General features: G+C 42.3%; 2 protein-coding genes across 2 annotated transcripts in view; both read left to right on the top strand.

Annotated features, from left to right (window-relative positions):
• The window catches only part of LOC308654234 (uncharacterized protein), a 151,748-nt gene that overhangs the window by 65,086 nt on the left and 67,062 nt on the right, over positions 1-19,600 (top strand). The gene's annotated exons all lie outside the window — the stretch shown is intronic.
• Positions 5,100-8,009, top strand: PCDHGA11 (protocadherin gamma subfamily A, 11; the record flags this gene model as incomplete). The annotated part of the gene is made up of 1 exon (XM_081296890.1): positions 5,100-8,009. The coding sequence occupies exon 1, from the start codon at positions 5,553-5,555 to the stop codon at positions 8,007-8,009; it is 2,457 nt and encodes an 818-aa protein (XP_081153016.1). The 5' UTR covers positions 5,100-5,552.

Genomic DNA, 19,600 nt, shown 5'->3' with positions numbered 1-19,600 from the left:
TTTGTTATGATTAGCTTTGCAGGAACTTAAATTTTATAGTGTTGTTGAGTATAATACTGAAAATTTCTAAAGACAGACTTCTATACAAAATGCTTTTCAATTTGTATGTTTTCCTTAGTGGCCACAAGCTGAAACCCTGGCTCTTTAGACAAACAACTCAAGCTCTTGATTTGAATGCAGGTCTGGTAAAAATGCAGGTCTGGTAAAAATAGGTAAATGTCAGAAACAAATGCATTACCCTAACTGGAAACACAGGCCAAGCCCAAGGTTATTCAGCATTGTTCTTCCCAGGGAGAAGGACAATGTGCCTTTGCAAATATGTTTTCCAAACTATACTTGTAGTAACAGTTATAGTTGAATACAGTCCTTAAAGATTTAAAGTTTTCTTAATATTCAGTTAAAATTCATAACAATGTGTGTTTAGGTTTTTCCAACTAAAATCAAACCTATTAAGACTTTGGCATCTTTTTGCATTTGATTCTCTAATTTCATGTTGCTGTGTGGAAGATATACCTCTTAATTTGATTCTCCTTACTCAAGAGGGATTCTAAAGAGTCTATAGTGGGTTAAATAGAGATTTGTGGTTCTATTCTCTTTATCTTTTTAAAATTAAACATCCCAATCATTAAGGGTAAAAATAAATATGGTTTGAGGAGACACAAATTTGTACATGTTCCCAAGAACAGGAGTAAAAGCTATGTTGACAAGGGTATTTCATTAACAAGGTGACTTGTTAATGTAGAGGAAGTTAAACATACCTGAAACTCTGAAACAAATTCAGAGTCAAAATATGATTAAAGAAAGAAATGTCATTTTTTCAGGATACCAGAAAATAAGCAAAGAAGTACACAAAATTCTTCCAAACAAATGATCAGTGGATGAATTAATTAGCACATTTAAGTCAGTGATATAAGCTGGGTGTGATAGTACATGCCTCTAATCCCAGTGACTCAGGAGATTGAGGGATAAAGATCACAAATTCAAGGCCAGCCTCAGCAATTTAGTGAGACCCTAAGCAACTTAGTCTCTATCTCAAAAATAAATAAATGAATAGGACTGGGATGTAGCTCAGGGTACAGCACTCCTGATTTCAACCCCAACTACAAAACAAAACAAAGATAATTATGTCTTTTGTTCACTCTCTTTAATTACTAATACTCTACTAACTTGATGTCATAAAAATCAGAGTATTCTAAAGTGTCTCAACTGTTTATGAGACCATGACTTTTTTGCGTCAATCAGCATTTGGTTACTTATAGGTCTGTGGAAGGTGAGCACACTCTCTAGGGTAATAGTTATTAACTGTGAAATCATTGAAACTATTAAGTTTCTGTACATGGGAGTCAAATGACTACACATCCATCTAAGTAATTCTACCATTTTGAAAAAATACAGGTTGAAAATACATTTTTGACATTGTATCTATTATAAGCAAAATTTTTGAATATAATTATTTTAAAAGCAATATAGAATATCCTATTGATTGCCAATGGTTACATTCTAATATCTAAATGTGGAAGGAAGGGTTATTAGTTTCTGACTGAATAAAGGCTAGGATTAAAGACAAAAACTTTTTGCTTATCTTCAGTACTTCCCATTTTGTCGGTAATTATTCTTAAAAAGAGCAACAGTAATTATCTCTGAATGGTGGAATTCAGTGGCAGTGGGCTATGGGATAGAAGACCTATAGACCTCCTATAGACTTTCTATATTCCTTTAAAACTCAAAATAAATTGTAATACATAAAGAGACATGTGCTTATGATGACGTAAAAATTCTTTGTGGTGAAAATGGAATCACCAATGAATGAGATTCAAATATTTTGTTTATAAACTTATACTTTGAAAAATCGAAGATTCCCTGATAGAAAAGCCAGGCTGCAGTTCCACACGCAGCCTCTGGGCGCCGCTGTCGGCCAGTGCAGAGCAAGCACCAACGCCCGGGATCCTTCAGTCTCTTGCCTGGGATTTCCTGCGCAGCCACCAACACACAGAAGGAAACCCTCTGACTCCTGGAGAATACACGCACGGATTCCCATCCCCGAAACTGGGCTCCGCCTGTCCTGGACCGAATACTCCTCTAGCGTGATAGATAACTTTCTCTCCCAGCTGCGAAGTGGGGGATCTAGTGAAAGAACACCCGAGCAAGTGAGTGATGGGAGGGAGCTGCGCGCAGAGGCGACGCGCCGGCCGCGGGCAGATACTGTTTCCCTGGCTGTTGCCTTTGTTCTGTTCCGTGCTCGGAGAGCCGATCCGCTATTCCATTCCCGAGGAGCTGGCCAAGGGCTCGGTGGTGGGGAACCTCGCCAAGGATCTGGGGCTCAGTGTCCTGGATGTGTCAGCTCGGAAGCTGCGAGTTAGCGCAGAGAAGCTGCACTTCAACGTAGACGCGCAGAGTGGGGACTTGCTTGTGAAGGACCGAATAGACCGGGAGCAGATATGCAAAGAGAGGAGAAGATGTGAGCTGCAGTTGGAAGCTGTGGTGGAAAATCCTTTAAATATTTTTCATGTCGTTGTGATGATTGAGGATATTAATGACAATACTCCTCAATTCCTAAAAGATGAAATAATCTTAGAAATAAGTGAATCCGTCAGCCCGGGAATGGGAACAATTCTTGAGTCTGCAAAAGATCCTGATATTGGTATGAATTCACTGAGCAAATATCAACTGGGTCCGAATGAGTATTTCTCATTAGTGGTGAAAGATAATCCTGATGGCGACAAATATCCAGAATTATTATTGCAGAAGACCCTGGACAGAGAAACACAAAGCACTCACCACCTGGTGCTGACAGCCTTAGATGGTGGGAACCCACCCCTAAGTGGTACTATTCAGATTAGAATCATAGTGGTGGATGCCAATGATAACCCTCCTGTGTTTAGCCAGGACATTTATAGGGTCAGCCTCCGGGAAGACGTGCCTCCAGGCACCTCAGTTCTAAGGGTGATGGCCACTGATCAGGATGAAGGCATCAATGCAGAGTTCACCTACTCTTTCCTTGGAGTGGCTGACAAAGCCCAACGTGTGTTCTATCTGGATTCTAGTACTGGAAACATTATAACTCACCAGCCCTTGGATTTTGAAGAAGTAGAAAGATACACAATGAATGTAGAAGTAAAGGACCGTGGATCTCTCTCTACACAGTGTAAAATAATCATAGAGGTTCTAGATGAAAATGACAACAGCCCAGAAATAATAATCACTTCTTTATCTGATCAGATTTTGGAGGATTCCCCTCGTGGAATGGTTGTGGCCCTCTTCAAAACACGGGACCGAGATTCGGGGGAAAACGCAGAAGTCACTTGTAGTTTAAGTAGAAACGGTCCATTTAAGATACGTTCTTCTTCCAACAATTACTACAAGTTAGTAACAGATGGGGTCCTGGACCGGGAGCAGACCCCAGCATACAACCTTACCATCACAGCCACTGACAAAGGCAAGCCACCCCTCTCCTCCGACATAACCTTCACCCTGCACATCACTGATGTGAATGACAATGCTCCCATTTTCCAAAAGCCCACCTACCTGGTCCATGTACCAGAAAACAACCAGCCTGGGGCCTCCATAACCCAGGTCGGAGCGTGGGATCCAGATCTGGGACCCAATGGCCAAGTCTCCTACTCTATCATTGCCAGTGACCTGGAACCCAAAGCATTGTCGTCCTATGTGTCGGTGAACGCGCAGAGCGGCGTGGTGTTCGCGCAGCGCTCCTTTGACCACGAGCAGCTGAGAGCCTTCGAGCTGACGATACAGGCGCGAGACCAGGGCTTGCCGGCTCTCAGCACCAACGTGAGTCTGCGCGTGTTGGTGGATGACCGCAATGACAACGCTCCCCGAGTATTGTACCCGGCGCTGGGGCCCGACGATTCCGCGCTGTTCGATACGGTTCCTCGAGCCGCACAGCCCGATTACCTGGTCACCAAAGTGGTGGCGGTTGACGCTGACGCAGGTCACAATGCTTGGCTCTCTTACCATTTATTGCAGGCGACGGATCACGGGCTTTTCAGCCTGGGACTACGCACGGGCGAGGTGCGCACTGTGCGTCCCCTGAACGACAAAGATGCATCCCGCCACCGCCTGCTAGTCGCTGTGCGTGATGGTGGACAGCCGCCCCTCTCAGCGACCGCCACGCTGCTCTTAATCTTCGCTGATAGCCTACAGGAGGCTCTGCCGGACATCGCAGACCACCCTATTCCCTCTGATCCTCAGGCAGAGCTGCAGTTTTACCTGGTTGTGGCTTTGGCCTTGATCTCCGTGCTCTTCCTTCTAGCAGTGATTCTGGCTATTTCTTTGCGTTTGAGGCAGTATTCCAACCCTGTAGCCAGAGGCTGCTTTGGATCAGTTTTCTGCTCAAAGTCTGGACCTGTGCTGCCCCCCAATTTCAGCGATGGAACGTTGCCCTATGCCTGTAATATGCGTGGGCACGGGGATCAAACTAACCCGGAATTTAATTTTCTTACTTCTGTTAATAATTTTCCTGCGGTACAAGATATTCTCAACAAAGATAGCTCTTCAGTGTTGTTGGCTAGCATTTTACCTCCTGGTGTTGAAGCAGAGAAGAACACGCTTGACCAGGTATTTAAAATGATGATTTTTATATTTCAATATGCCAGTGTAACACAATATAGTACTATTTCATGATTTTAGATAATATTTTGGTGAAGGTCTTAAGATAAATCTAGGTCAAACCTTTGGGTATTACCGTTAGGAAAAAAAGTTTTCAATGCTTCAAAATCCTACCATACAAAGGTATTTTATAGTAAAATTATTGAGGGTTGGGGGTGTCGCTCCCTATGTTCCATTCCCAACTCTCCCCACATATAAACAATAAATCTCAGAGGAAATATTCATGAAAGTACCTTTTAGTTAAGGATATGAAATAGTTATATTTTATCATGGTATTTTAAATATCAACCCTAATGCTGTTTAAATTTTATCAAAAGTTTTATCTTTATTATACTCACAAAAATGGTAAGAATTAGTCATTCATTCTACTTGATAATTTTGTGGGGACCATGCTATCTCCATGTCCACAAATGCCTGCTCCCTTCAGTCAGTAAAATTAATTAGAACGAAGTTTTCAGTCCCGGTAGTATTTGAAATTTTTAAAAATTGAACAAGTTCTTTTAATAATCATTACTTTCATAAGTGCTTTTGGTAAACATTTAGCATCTCATTACATAACTATTGTTTGCGGTTTTAAGCTTCATAAATACGTATGATTCACAGAGGTAAGTGTTAACAATTTCTTCTGGAACCGGCACATCAGTTTTTCTTAGTGGTTGCAATAAAAAAAGTGGGCTCTAGGCGCCGCTGTTCACCAACCAGGGAATGGGAGGCTGCGAGCTATTGAGCCCCTTCCCCGACCTCTACTACACAAAGCAGAATAAGATGGATACTCACAGATCCTGATGCTGGAAACTTAAAAGCACTTTCCTTCGCTTTCTAATATATTTTGGATGCGGACGGCCTGGGACCTCGTGGACAGACACGTAAGCTGATTCAGAACAAACCCGCTCTAGACACTACGGATTATCGGCTCGATCCCAGCCATGGCGAATCCGCCCCAGAGCCTGGAACGCAGCGCGCTGGTGCTGCTGTGTATTTTCCTGGGGACGCTGCGGGAATCTGGAGCCGGACACATCCGATACTCTGTGCTAGAAGAGGTGGACAAAGGCTTCTTCGTGGGCAACATCTCCAAGGACCTAGGGTTGGAGCCCCGGGAGCTGACCGACCGCGGAGTCCGCATCGTCTCCCGGGAGCAGACGCAGCTTTTCGCTCTGAATCCGCGAGGTGGCAGCTTGATCACCGCGGGTAGGATAGACCGGGAGGAGCTCTGTGAAACCGTTTCCTCCTGCTTTTTAAATATGGAGATTCTTGTGGAGGACACCCTGAAGATTTATGGAGTGGAGGTAGAAATAATGGATGTTAATGATAATGCTCCCAGCTTCCGGGAAGAGGAAATAGAGATAAAAGTCAGTGAGCACGCAGCTCCTGGATCGAGATTTCCTCTACTTAACGCTAGGGATCCAGATGTGGGAGTGAACTCTCTCCAGAGCTACCAACTCAGCCCTAATAGTTACTTTTCCTTGCAAATGAGAGGCGGAACTGATGGGGCCAAGAATCCGGAGCTAGTGCTGGAGCGAGGCCTGGACCGGGAGAAAGAGGCGGCTCACCTCCTCCTCCTCACAGCCTTAGATGGAGGCGATCCCATCCGCAAGGGCTCAGTTCCCATTCGCGTGGTGGTCCTGGATGTAAATGACCACATCCCAAAGTTTACACAGTCTGTGTATAGAGTGAGTGTTCCTGAAAACCTCAGCTCTGGAACTCGAGTGCTCGTGGTAAATGCAACGGATCCAGATGAGGGTCTCAACGGGGAAGTGATGTATTCGTTCCAGAATACAGAAAGCAAAGCTTCTGAAATATTCCAGTTGAATTCTCAAACTGGCGAAGTTCTAGTACAAGGGCCTCTGGATTTTGAAAAATATAGGTTCTATGAGATGGAAATTCAAGGCCAAGATGGTGGTGGTCTCTCGACCACTGCTAATATGTTCGTTACAGTTTTGGATGTGAATGATAATGCTCCAGAAATAACTATCACCTCTTCTATCGATTCAGTGTTGGAAAATTCGCCTCCAGGTACAGTAATTGCTCTTCTAAATGTGCAAGATCGAGATTCTGGAGAAAATGGTCAGGTCTCCTGTTTCATTCCTAACAATCTCCCTTTTAAGTTAGAAAAAACTTATGGAAATTATTACAAGTTAATAACAAACAGCGAGCTGGACAGAGAGCAAGTCCAGAGCTATAACATAACATTGACAGCCAAAGACCAAGGAAGTCCATCCCTATCTACAGAAATTCACCTCTTACTGAATGTGGGAGACAAGAACGATAACCCTCCAGTCTTCACTCACTCTTCTTACTCTACCTATGTTTCTGAAAACAATCCTAGAGGATCCTCCATTTTCTCAGTGACTGCTCTTGACCCAGATAGCAAAGAGAATGCCCAGGTCACTTATTCTCTCACAGAAGACATGATCCAAGGGGCACCTCAGTCCTCCTATGTATCTATCAACTCGGATACTGGGGTGCTGTATGCATTGCGCTCTTTTGACTATGAGCAGTTCCAAAACCTACAACTGAGAGTGACTGCATGTGATAGCGGGGACCCACCACTCAGCAGCAATGTGTCAGTGAATCTGTTCATACTGGACCAGAATGACAACATTCCTGAGATCTTGTATCCCATCCTCCCCACTGATGGTTCCACTGGGGTGGAGTTAGCACCCCGATCTGCAGAGCCTGGATACCTGGTGACCAAAGTGGTGGCAGTGGATAGAGACTCAGGACAGAATGCCTGGCTGTCCTACCGCCTGCTCAAAACCAGCGAGCCTGGGCTCTTCACCGTGGGGCTGCACACAGGTGAGGTGCGCACTGCCCGGAACCTACTGGACAAAGATGCACTCAAGCAGAGCCTCGTGGTGGCCGTCCAGGACCATGGTCAACCTCCCCTCTCAGCCACTGTGACGCTCACAGTGGCAGTGGCTGACAGTATCCCAGAAGTCCTGGCCGACTTGGGCAGTCTGGAGTCTTCCACCAACCCAGATGAATCAGGCCTCACACTCTACCTAGTTGTGGCCATCACAGCGGTCTCCTGCATCTTCCTCATCTTTGTCATTGTGTTTCTGGCACTCAGACTGAGGCACTGGCATTCCTCACGTTTGCTCCAGGGAGCAGGCAGCGGGTTAGGGGGCATGCCCGCCTCTCACTTTGTGGGTGTTGAGGGGGTGCATGCCTTCCTACAGACCTATTCCCATGAGGTGTCCCTCACTGCTGACTCTCGGAAGAGCCACCTGATCTTCCCGCAGCCCAACTATGCAGACACGCTCATCAGCCAGGAGAGCTGTGAGAAAAGCGAGCCTCTCTTGATAGCTGAAGACTCAGCTACTGTTTTAGGCAAATATGACCCAACAAACAATCAGGTGAGATTTATTCTACCCAATTGTTAATGCGTTGGTATAAGGGTTTTAAGGGGATTTTTTTCAGAGCCTGTTAAGAAAACTGGGTTTAGGGCAGGTGAAAGTTCATATACATTTAGAATATTCATGAGTTCTTGTACTTTACCTTTCATCAGATTTTCCATCATTTTGCACAAAGACTTTGTGGAAGTCATTTTTTTAGTACTGGCATATTTTCTTTTTATTTCAAAGGTCTAATTCGTCTTGGCTTACTTTGTAGTTAAGTTGAATTTTAGTATTATTTTTCTATCATCATTGTCTGTGGCTATCAATATAAACTGATTAATTCAATTTAAGGATTCACAGTTTTTATTTATTTTCACAGTCTTCCAATTTGACTATGTCTCCATTGATTACAGTTATATTCTATCATTATTTGCTATTACTTCTAATGTCAAAGTTAACCATATTGATTCAATAGCTTGTTTCTTCTATTCTATTCATATGCACACTTATACATGTAACCATTTTTCTAAGCATAAAGCAATTCTATTTTGCTTTTTGATAATTGATGATATATTTAGATTGTATAGACTGTTTCAACTTTGCCTCATTGCTTCATCCTATCAAGATAGATTTGAGTAGGTTTTAATTATTGAACTTGCTTGGGAGAGGAAATGTAGAACTTTTTTTCCTTAAGTTCCAGATATCTTTTTTATTACTATGATGAAGTCAATAGATTGTTCTCAAGAAATAATCAAATCATTGAACTGGTATTATTTCCTTTTGTTCTTTACTGTCTGTGTAGAAGACTTTTTAATGTAGTAAGTTCACATATGATAAAATTTTGATTCAGTGCTTCTCAAAAAGTTATTTTCAAATCTGTTTTAAATCTTTTAATAATCTTTTAAGATTTATTTTCAGATTTATTTATATAGAATAGTTTGAGTTATGTAAGAGATTGAGTAGGTATTTAGACTTCATAAGAGATTGATTTAGGGGTTAAGCTCTGTGGTTTAGCTCAGCAGTAGAGCATGTGTTTAGCATGCCCAAGGCCCTGGATTCAATCCCAGCACACACAAAGAGACTGATTTAACTGGTATTCTTCTGGGTATTTTTTGTTCCTTTTCAAACTATCTAGGAAGTATGGGTTCTTGCTTTCTTTCCTTCATAAATTCATTTTGTATTCTATATAATTATACTCAATTACTGTTTGAGAAACGACTTTTTATTGACACTTTGATAGTTATTTAATGATATACATGTTATCTAAAGCAATGCCTAGAAAAACCAAGTATGAAAATGGAGACTTACTTAGGGTATCTGATCACAGGAATCATTTTCATCATCAGTTAAATTCAGTATTCTCACATAATTTCTAGATATTTGTGAATTAATGTTCCCTTTCAAGTTTATGTTTTACATTTAGGATATAATATAATTATATTATATAATTAATATAATTAACTGTTAGTTGAGTACCTAGTGTTTGGGGAAGGGATCAATTGTAGAAAGGGAATTCTTCTGACAGATACCTAAATTAGTCTTGAAGTCAAGAAAAATGCTGGAATGTTGTGAGTATCTCAGTCGTTCGTTCATTTGTAGAAAAGATTTTTGCCTCATTCTCTTCTAACATGTGCATTTCCTCTGATTAGAAAAAGACCAACTGTTAACCTCTTATTACTATATGAGCCTATATCTCTACTGTATAAGCCCATCTCCAAGAAACCTTCTTTGATAATAAACGCTGGAAAATAAACACATCCAAAATTCACCAAGTTCCCTATATATCAATCTAATTTATCTGTTGGAAATCCAAATCCCATTAAATTTGCAAAGGCTTCGGACTGCTGTTTTCTAAATAGACTCTGAGTGTCGCTGTTGGCCAATTTGCTGCAAGAGCTGGATCCTGAGATCCACCCAGAGTGGTATTCTGCGTAGTCACAGAAGCCAGGGTGAAAGGAGAGTGGCCGGGACTTGTGTTTTGTTTTAGGCAAGAATCCGTTGAGATTGGGATACACTCAAACTAGGAGCATTGGGTTTTCTCTGCAGTGGAAATAAATATTTTAAAAGCAATTTGTGAAGCATCTTATCTTAACATTGAGGCTGCAACAACACAAAAAGAAGAATGGAATATAGGGCGAAGAAAAGGAGCAGGACCCTCTATCGGCAAGTACTCTTTCCTTTCCTGCTGCCTTTGTTCTGCGCAGCTCTTGGGAAGCAAATCCACTATTCTATTCCAGAAGAAATGGCCAGGGGCTCGGTGGTGGGGAACCTTGCTGAGGACCTGGGGCTGAATGTTCAGGATTTACTGACCCGCAACCTTAGAATTGGTGCAGAGGAAAAATACTTTACTATAAACACTGAGAATGGGAATATACTTGTGAGTGAAAGAATAGATCGGGAGTTGCTCTGCTCCCAGAATTCCCTGTGTGTTGTGCCCTTAGAGATTGTAGCAGAAAATCCTCTAAATGTTTTTCACATAAACGTGATGATAGAGGATATAAATGATAATCCACCCAACTTCCCCCAGAGCAGCATTGTTCTACAAATCAATGAACTTGCAATTCTGGGGACTCGGTTTGGCCTGGAATCTGCTATAGATGCAGATGTAGGACCTCATTCTCTCCAGGATTACCAGCTCAGCTCTAACGAACATTTCTCTTTGATGGTGAAGGGCAAGTTGGAAGACAAAATTGCCCCTGAATTAGTGTTGGAAAAGCCCCTGGATCGGGAACAACAGAGCTCCCATCTCCTGGTCCTGACAGCAGTGGATGGGGGAGACCCAGTCCTGACTGGCACAACTCAAATTCAAATCAAGGTCATTGATGCCAATGATAACCCACCAGTGTTCAGCCAGGATATGTACAAAGTCAGCCTTAAAGAGAACATGCCCCCAGGCACCTCTGTGCTGAAGGTGACAGCCACCGACCAAGATGAGGGCATCAATGCAGAGATCACCTACTCCTTCAAATCGCTAGGACATAATATTGGAAATAAGTTTATGCTAGACCATCAAAATGGAGAAATTATATCCAAAGACCCTATAGACTTTGAAATCAGTAGCCATTATACCATAAGCATAGAAGCCAAGGACGGTGGAGGCATGGCCACAGAATGTAAAATTATACTAGAAATTCTAGATGAGAATGACAATGCTCCAGATGTGGTTTTTACGTCAGTGTCCAGTTCCATAACCGAGGACACAAAGCCAGGCACCGTGATTGCTCTGTTCAAAACACATGACAAAGATTCAGGAGAAAATGGGGAAGTCACATGCCTCATAAAAGAAAAACTTCCTTTTAGAATTGAATCTTCCGCCAATAATTACTACAAACTTGTAACAGATGGGACCCTGGACCGGGAGAAGACCCCAGAGTACAATGTCACCGTCACTGCTACCGACAAGGGCAAACCGCCCCTTTCCTCCAGCACAAGCATCACCCTACACATTGGCGACGTCAACGACAATGCTCCAGTTTTTCAGCAGGCCTCCTACATGGTGCACGTGGCTGAAAACAACCCTCCAGGATCTTCCATCGCTCAAGTCAGGGCCTCCGACCCAGATCTGGGGCCCAACGGCCAAGTCTCCTACTCCATCGCGGCCAGCGACCTGGAGCCTCGGGCATTGTTATCCTACGTGTCTGTGAGCGAACAGAGCGGCGTGGTGTTCGCGCAGCGAGCCTTCGACCATGAGCAGCTGCGTTCCTTTGAGCTGATTCTGCAGGCTAGTGACCATGGCTCGCCCGCGCTCAGCGCCAACGTGAGCCTGCGCGTGTTGGTAGGCGACCGCAACGACAACGCGCCGCGGGTGCTCTACCCGGCGCTGGCGCCCGATGGCTCAGCGCTCTTCGACACTGTGCCGCGCGCCGCGGAGCCCGGCTACCTGGTCACCAAGGTGGTGGCGGTGGACGCTGACTCTGGACACAATGCCTGGTTGTCCTACCACGTGCTGCAGGCCAGTGATCCCGGACTCTTCAGCCTGGGGCTGCGCACTGGCGAGGTGCGCACTGCTCGCGCCTTGGGCGACAGGGACGCAGCCCGCCAGCGCCTGCTGGTCGCTGTGCGTGATGGTGGACAGCCACCTCTTTCGGCAACAGCCACTCTGCTCCTGGTCTTTGCTGACAGCCTGCAGGAGGCACTGCCAGACCTCAGTGACCGCCCTGTGCCCTCTGACCCCCAAGACGAGCTGCAGTTTTACCTGGTGGTGGCCTTGGCCTTGATCTCAATGCTCTTCCTCCTGGCAGTGATTCTGGCTATTGCCATGCGCCTGGGTCACTCCTCCAGTTCTGCTTCTTGGTGTTGCTTTCACTATGATCTCTGTTCTCAGGCTAGGCCAAGCGTTTCTCTCAACTACAATGAGGGAACTTGGCCTTATTCATACAATATGTACGTTGCTTCGGATTCCCGCAAAACAGAGTTTAATTTTCTCACTACGACGCCAGAAATGTTCCCCCAACAAGATCTTTCTAATGAAGCTTCTTTGGCAGTAAATGTCACTGTGGAGAATAACAAGATAAATTTTGACTCTGTTGCTTCTACTCACGTGAGTTTCAATGAGTCCTTTATTTGTATGTGGTTTGGTTTAATTTTCAAACCAATATTTTGGCAAGAAAATCTTAAGCAGGTAATTGCTTCAAGTTTGTTTGCTCACTCTCAATATTGTAGATTACTTTACCTTCCAGCATTTTGGAATATTTTATTCACACATACCAAAAATAACCAAAACAAAACAAACTCTGTAAGAAGTAAGCATTAAGATGCTACTGCCATTTAAATATTTTAAATTGAACTATAATTATTGTTCTTTCCTGTTTTTGTTTGTTTGGTACTGGTAATTTAACCCAGGGTGCTTTACAACTGAGCTACATCCTTGGTCATTTTTAAAATTTTGAGAAAGGGTCTCCCTAAATTGCTTAGGACTTAGCTAAGTTGCTGAGCTTTGCCACAAAAATGCCGTTTTCCTCCTTCAGCCTCCCAAGTCACTGAAATATAGGCATGTGCCACTGTAGGTGTTTCTTGAGCGATCAGTATCTTGAGGATATAAGGCTTTTTCTTTATTAACTATAAATTGAGAGGAAACACACAAGGTTTTTTTTTTTACAGAAATACAGTAATAATTGATAGTAATATTCAGGTATATCAAAATATTATTTGATAATAATATTCAGATATATATATATATATATTTACTAGGGGTTCTTGGAATTTCACTAAGTAGTCAGTTTTATGTCTGATCTTCCTTTACAGGTAACTCTAAATTCCCTCCCAACATTTACTTATTTAAAATTTCTGAGGATTGAACCTAGGGCCTCACACATGCTAGACAAGGGCTCTACCACTGAGCTACATCCCCAGCCCTCCAATTTTTAAGATATTATTTTGTGACTATCAAGGACTGGATTGTAGTTCAGTTGTAGAGTGCCTGAGGCCCAGGGTTCAATCCTAGTACCTTTCCAAAAGCGCTTATCCTCAGAATGTAAATATTTACATTCATGAAAGCATAGTAGCCAGTTATTTCTTAGGAGGATTTTTTTCCCTGTATTTTGATGTGTTTCCAAATATAATACTGGTAATTCTCAATAACTGGAAGTAGTTCAGTTACCCAGTAAAAGGTAAGTTTATAACATTCTTTGGATTACTAATTTTCTTTTAATAAGATTTTTTGAACACAAAACATTCTTTTGAAATATAATGTATTATTTTTAAAATTTTACTAGTTATCGATGAACCTTTATTTATTTATTTGTTTATATGTGCTGCTGAGAATCAAACCCAGTGCCTCACACATGGTAGGCAAGGGCTCTACCACTGAGCCACAACCCCAGCCCCTATAATGTATTATTAGAATTGTAGAGTATTACCTTTAATATTCCAGTTAATGCAAGTTGAAACACTTCCATTTAATTCTGAAAGTGTTGATACATGTTCACCTGACTTCTTCCATGTATGATTCTGATAATGTGTTCAATTTCTCACTATTAATTTTCCCTATAATCACGAAAATTTGATTTTAAGTGTTATATGCCAAACTGTTAAAGTAGTGCTTCCATTTAGGCACACGAAAAAATCTACTGAAAAAAAAAATGCCCCACATTATAGCTGAATCTGAAAGTTTAAATTATTTTATTACAAAAACTATCAAAACAGGAAGTTCCTAGGGAGCTTCCTCCCATAATAGGTGTGTTGAGGGGTGTGGATCTCAAAGCAAGTGCACTAAAATCATGAGATTAAAATTACTTTTATGGAAACTTCAAAGTCTCTTAAAAAGTGATTGGGAAAAAATGGAAAACAGCTACAGAAAACAATCTTAAAGTGGTTCTATATGGAAAATGTTAAGGAAATTAAAATAACCTCGCTGAAGTTTCTACTTAAAGAAATACTATTGGTTTAGTAGGCTCCATTCCTATCCTTATTTGACGAACAGTAGGTGGAGCTATTTGAGGTATAAAAATGAAAAATCCTTTCCCGGGAATTCAAGATTGTGCAGTAATTGGTTAGGACTCTGAGCGCCGCTGTTCACCAATCAGGGAGAGAAAAGCAGAGATCCTGTTCGCCTTGCATGCGCCAAAAACACAAGCACAGATAGATTGAAACAGACCATCTTTGTGAAGAAACTGAACGGAGGAGCTCGCACCACCCGCTCGCCTCAACTATCCGGAGACAGGAGAGCTGATCCTGACTTCGGTGTCAAGGGTAGAATTAGAAATAATCCTAGAGGAAAGTGACACAATGATTTCTGCAAGACTTCACCGAGATGGCAAGGGGCTGGTCCTGCTGGGAGTTCTCCTAGGGATCCTTTGGGAAGCCGGATGCACCCTGATACGCTATTCAATTCCTGAAGAGCTGGAGAAAGGCTCTAATGTGGGCGACATCTCCAAGGACCTGGGACTGGAGCCCCAGGAGCTAGCAGAGGGAGGAATCCGCATCGTCTCTGGAGGTAGCACTCAACTTTTCGCTCTGAACCCGCGAAGCGGCAGCTTGGTCACGGCAGGCAGGATAGACCGCGAAGAACTCTGTATGGGAGCCATCAAATGTCAATTAAATCTAGAGATTCTCATAGAGGATAAAGTGAAAATATACGGGGTGGAAGTAGAAGTAAGGGACATTAACGATAACGCTCCCTACTTCCGTGAAAGTGAATTAGAAATAAAAATGAGTGAAAACGCAGCCACTGGAATGCGGTTCCCCCTTCCCCACGCTTGGGACCCAGATGTCGGGAAGAACTCTCTGCAGAGCTACAAGCTCAGCCCGAATCCTCACTTCTCCCTGGAGGTGCAAAACGGAGCAGACGGTAACAAGTATCCGGAACTGGTGCTGGAACACGCCCTAGATCGCGAAGAAAAGGCCGCACACCACTTGGTCCTCACGGCTTTGGACGGGGGCGATCCGGTCCGCACCAGCACCGCGCACATCCGCGTGATAGTTATTGATGTGAACGACAATTCACCAGAGTTTGCTCAGTCCGAGTATCACGTGAGTGTTCCGGAGAATGTGGCGGTGGGCACTCAGCTGCTTCTAGTAAATGCCACTGACCAGGACGAAGGAGCCAATGGGAAAGTGATGTATTCCTTCCGGTACGTGGACGATAAGGCGTCCCAAGTTTTCAAACTAGATAGTAATTTAGGGACGATATCAACAATAGGGGAGTTGAACTATGAGGAATCAGGTGTCTACGAGATGGAAGTGCAAGCAATGGATAATGCAGGATTTTCAGCACGAACCAAGGTCCTGATCACAGTTCTGGACGTAAATGATAACGCCCCTGAAATAATCGTCACCTCTCTCACCAACTCAATTCCGGAAAACTCTCCCAGAGGGACATTAATTGCCCTTCTAAAAGTAAATGACCAAGACTCTGGGGAAAATGGACAAGTAGTCTGTTTTACCCAAGGGAATTTGCCCTTTAAATTAGAAAAATCTTACGGAAATTACTATAGTTTGGTCACAGACACAGTTTTAGACCGGGAACAGATTGATAGCTACAACATCACGGTGACTGCCACTGACAGGGGAAGTCTGCCCCTATCAACTAAAACTCATATCTCCTTGAAGGTAACAGATACAAACGATAACTCGCCAGTCTTCCTTCAGGCCTCCTACTCTGTCTATCTCCCAGAGAATAACCCTAGAGGCGCCTCCATCATCTCCGTGACTGCACACGACCCCGACTGTGATGAGAACGCCCAGGTCACTTATTCCCTGGCTGAGGACAACCTCCAGGGGGCACCCGTGTCCTCCTATGTCTCCATTAACTCAGACACCGGCGTTCTGTATGCATTGCACTCCTTCGACTATGAGCAATTCCAAGAGCTACAGCTGCAAGTAATGGCACGTGATAGTGGGAAACCTCCACTCAGCAGCAACGTGTCTTTGAGCCTCTTCATTCTGGACCAGAATGACAACACTCCTGAGATCCTGTATCCTGCCCTCCCCACTGATGGCTCCACTGGGGTAGAGCTGGCACCCCGATCTGCAGAGCCCGGATACCTAGTGACTAAGGTAGTAGCAGTGGACAAGGACTCAGGCCAGAATGCTTGGCTGTCTTACCGCCTGTTGAAGGCCAGCGAGCCAGGGCTTTTCTCTGTTGGGCTACACACGGGTGAGGTGCGCACCACAAGGACCCTGCTGGATAGAGATGCCCTCAAGCAGAGCCTGGTGGTGGCTGTGCAGGACCACGGCCGGCCCCCTCTCTCGACCACTGTCACGCTCACAGTGGTGGTGGCCGACAGCATCCCCGACGTCCTCGCAGATCTGGGCACACTAGTGTCTCCTGCCAACTCTGAAACCTCAGGCCTCACACTTTACCTGGTGGTGGCGGTGGCTGCAGTGTCCTGTGTCTTCCTGGCCTTTGTTATTGTGTTGCTGGTGCTCAGGCTGAGGCGATGGCACTCCTTGCGCCAGCTCCAGGCTGCAGGAAAAGGATTGGCTGGCGTACCCGCCTCTCACTTTGTGGGCGTGGACGGGGTGCGCGCTTTTCTACAGACCTATACGCATGAGGTCTCCCTCACTGCCGACTCTCGGAAAAGCCATTTGATCTTTCCGCAGCCCAACTACGCAGACACACTCATCAGTCAGGAGAGCTGTGAGAAAAGTGAGCCTCTTTTGCTGGCAGGTGATTTGGTCTTCTCTAAAGACAATCATGCATTAATTCAGGTGAGTCCATATCATATATTCTCTGAGTTAGGATCAAAATACCTCTTAGTATAGCTGATTCATGTGTATTTAGAATTGATAAAGCAGATGCCAGTAAATTTACGTGCACTTTGCACAGGCCCACAACCCAGTTGTTCTGTTTCCTCATGCCTTGTTTATAAATATATATGTATGTGTATATATGAATATATACAAACATATATAATATGTATTTAAACGTTTATATAAACAATATGACAATATTATTAATGTACTATTATGTACTATATAAACAAATTATAAAGTACTTAGTTAATATTCTATATAGTTTTCTAGTTTATCAACTATAATACTCTTCCTGCTTATAATATTTTTCCTATTAGCTATGTAGCAGCTTTGTGTCAAACATTTAAAGTCAATTTATTGGTTAAGAACACAGATTCTTGCTGGGCTTGGTAGCACTTGTCTGTAAACCCATCTACTAGGGAGGCTGAGGCAGGAGGATCTTGAATTCAACAACAGCTTCTACAACATAGCTAGACCTTGTGTAAAATTTTTTAAAGGGTTGGGAATGTATGTAGCTCAGTGGTAGAATTCCCCATACATTCAATCCCCAACATCAGAAAGAAAAAGTTTTGTATATGTATATATTTTTGTGGTGCTGGACCAGAGCATGCTAAGCTCCCTATCACCAAGCTATATCCCCAGCCCCAATAGAATGGCTTTTAAAATATATATATATATATATATATATATATATGTGTGTGTGTGTGTGTATTTTTTTAGTTGTAGATGGGCACAGTACATTTTTATGTGGTTCTGAAGATCAAACCAATGCCTCACACCAGTCGAGAGCTCTACTACTGAGCCACAACCCCAGCCCTAGAATACCCTTTAACTAAACTTGAGATTGCTAACATTTATAAAGTACATTTAGTTTCTTTTAAAGGACATTAATTCAAGCTTTGCACAGTGGCAGTATCGTAACCAATGAGGTTTATCTGATGTGTGGTTATTGCTAGTTAATGAACATTAATTTCTGGTTATCAGAGATATATACATTTATACTTTCTTGGTGTCTTAAGTCATTTCATGTTTTTATTCATTAAATTTCCAAATATGGCAGGTTTATTTCTTATACATTGGAAGTTTTCTCAAATATACAATGTAATTGTCATGAGGAAGAACTGTGAAGATATTTTTACCTCTGTTATACATTTCAGTAATGCTACATATATGTATTATACATAAAAATACTGTAATAAAGTCACACATTTCTTTTGCTCATTTTACCTGCACCAATCATATTAATGATGACTTTGTGAAGTATTCAGAATTAATAAAACGGCACAGTGATAACTTGAACTATCTTTGCCATCTACTCAGCTGAGAATTTCTTTGAAGAAATTTAGAAAAAAAATTTTTTGGTCCCAGCTACTCGGGAGGCTGAGGCAGGAGGATCTCACTTTCCAAGCAAGCTGGAGAAACTTAGTTAAACCCTCTCTGAAAATAAAAATTAAAAAAAGGTCTGGGGATGTGGGAGAGCACTTACCTAGCATATGCATGGCCCTGCATTTGATTCACAGCACCACAAAAATAATAAAATATTTTATTAATAATAAATTATTAATAATAAAATAAATATTTAATAATAAAATAATAAAAATAAATGTGTTTGGGGCACATTTTTGGTATGATGGGAACTTTGCAGAAATTCCCTTTCTTTCTACATTAAAATTTCTATAACTTTTATAAACATGGAGAGTTTTCTTGAAAGTGCACAGATTCTGTTTCCTGAAAACCTTATGATTAATGTAGAATATTTAACAGAAATTGGAAGCAAAGGTATATTACTCTTGAGAAAGCAAGAAGGGAATACAAAAAGGTTTCTTTTTGTATCCCCTTTTAAAGGGGTAGGGAACCAAAACATCCAAATTAACTTTTTTTTTTCTTTTTATTTGTTACCTGTCTACTTTAAAAATACAGTAGTCAATACCTAGGTTTATAAAAGATAGAGAAAGAAAGGTAATCAAATGGCTCCAAAATGACGCAGTTTCTTCTACCAGGAGCACATATCTCTTTATGCTTCTTAACAACCAAGAACAACATCAACAACAAAATAGAAGTAATATAGATTGTGTGGTTCCACTTGTGTGCTTTAAAAACAGGAAGCATTTGAGCCTATATAAAAATAGAAAATTTGCTTTTAGTTCCAATAGAAGTTATTAAGTATAATGTTCTATGACTAACACTAAGAGAAATAGATAGCAGTGCATGCACTCTTGCAGAAACTATCAAAATGTTTATCACATGGTAGTTCACATATGATGGGCAACTCAAAATGAAAGCTGTAATTAAAAAACAAACATTATTTAAGAATCTAGCCAATAAGTTATAATTATGCTGATATCTGTTCACCTAACTTGATTTAAGGACAAATCAGTAAGAGCTAGGATATGAATATTCATGACTCTTAGACCATCTTAAAAATCAGTTTGAGTGGGAAA

The sequence above is a fragment of the Spermophilus citellus genome (assembly GCF_964194105.1).
Source record: "Spermophilus citellus genome assembly, chromosome: 1".
Lineage (NCBI taxonomy): Eukaryota > Metazoa > Chordata > Mammalia > Rodentia > Sciuridae > Spermophilus > Spermophilus citellus.
Note: the sequence above shows the minus strand (reverse complement) of the source record. Positions and strands in the feature narration are given on the sequence as shown.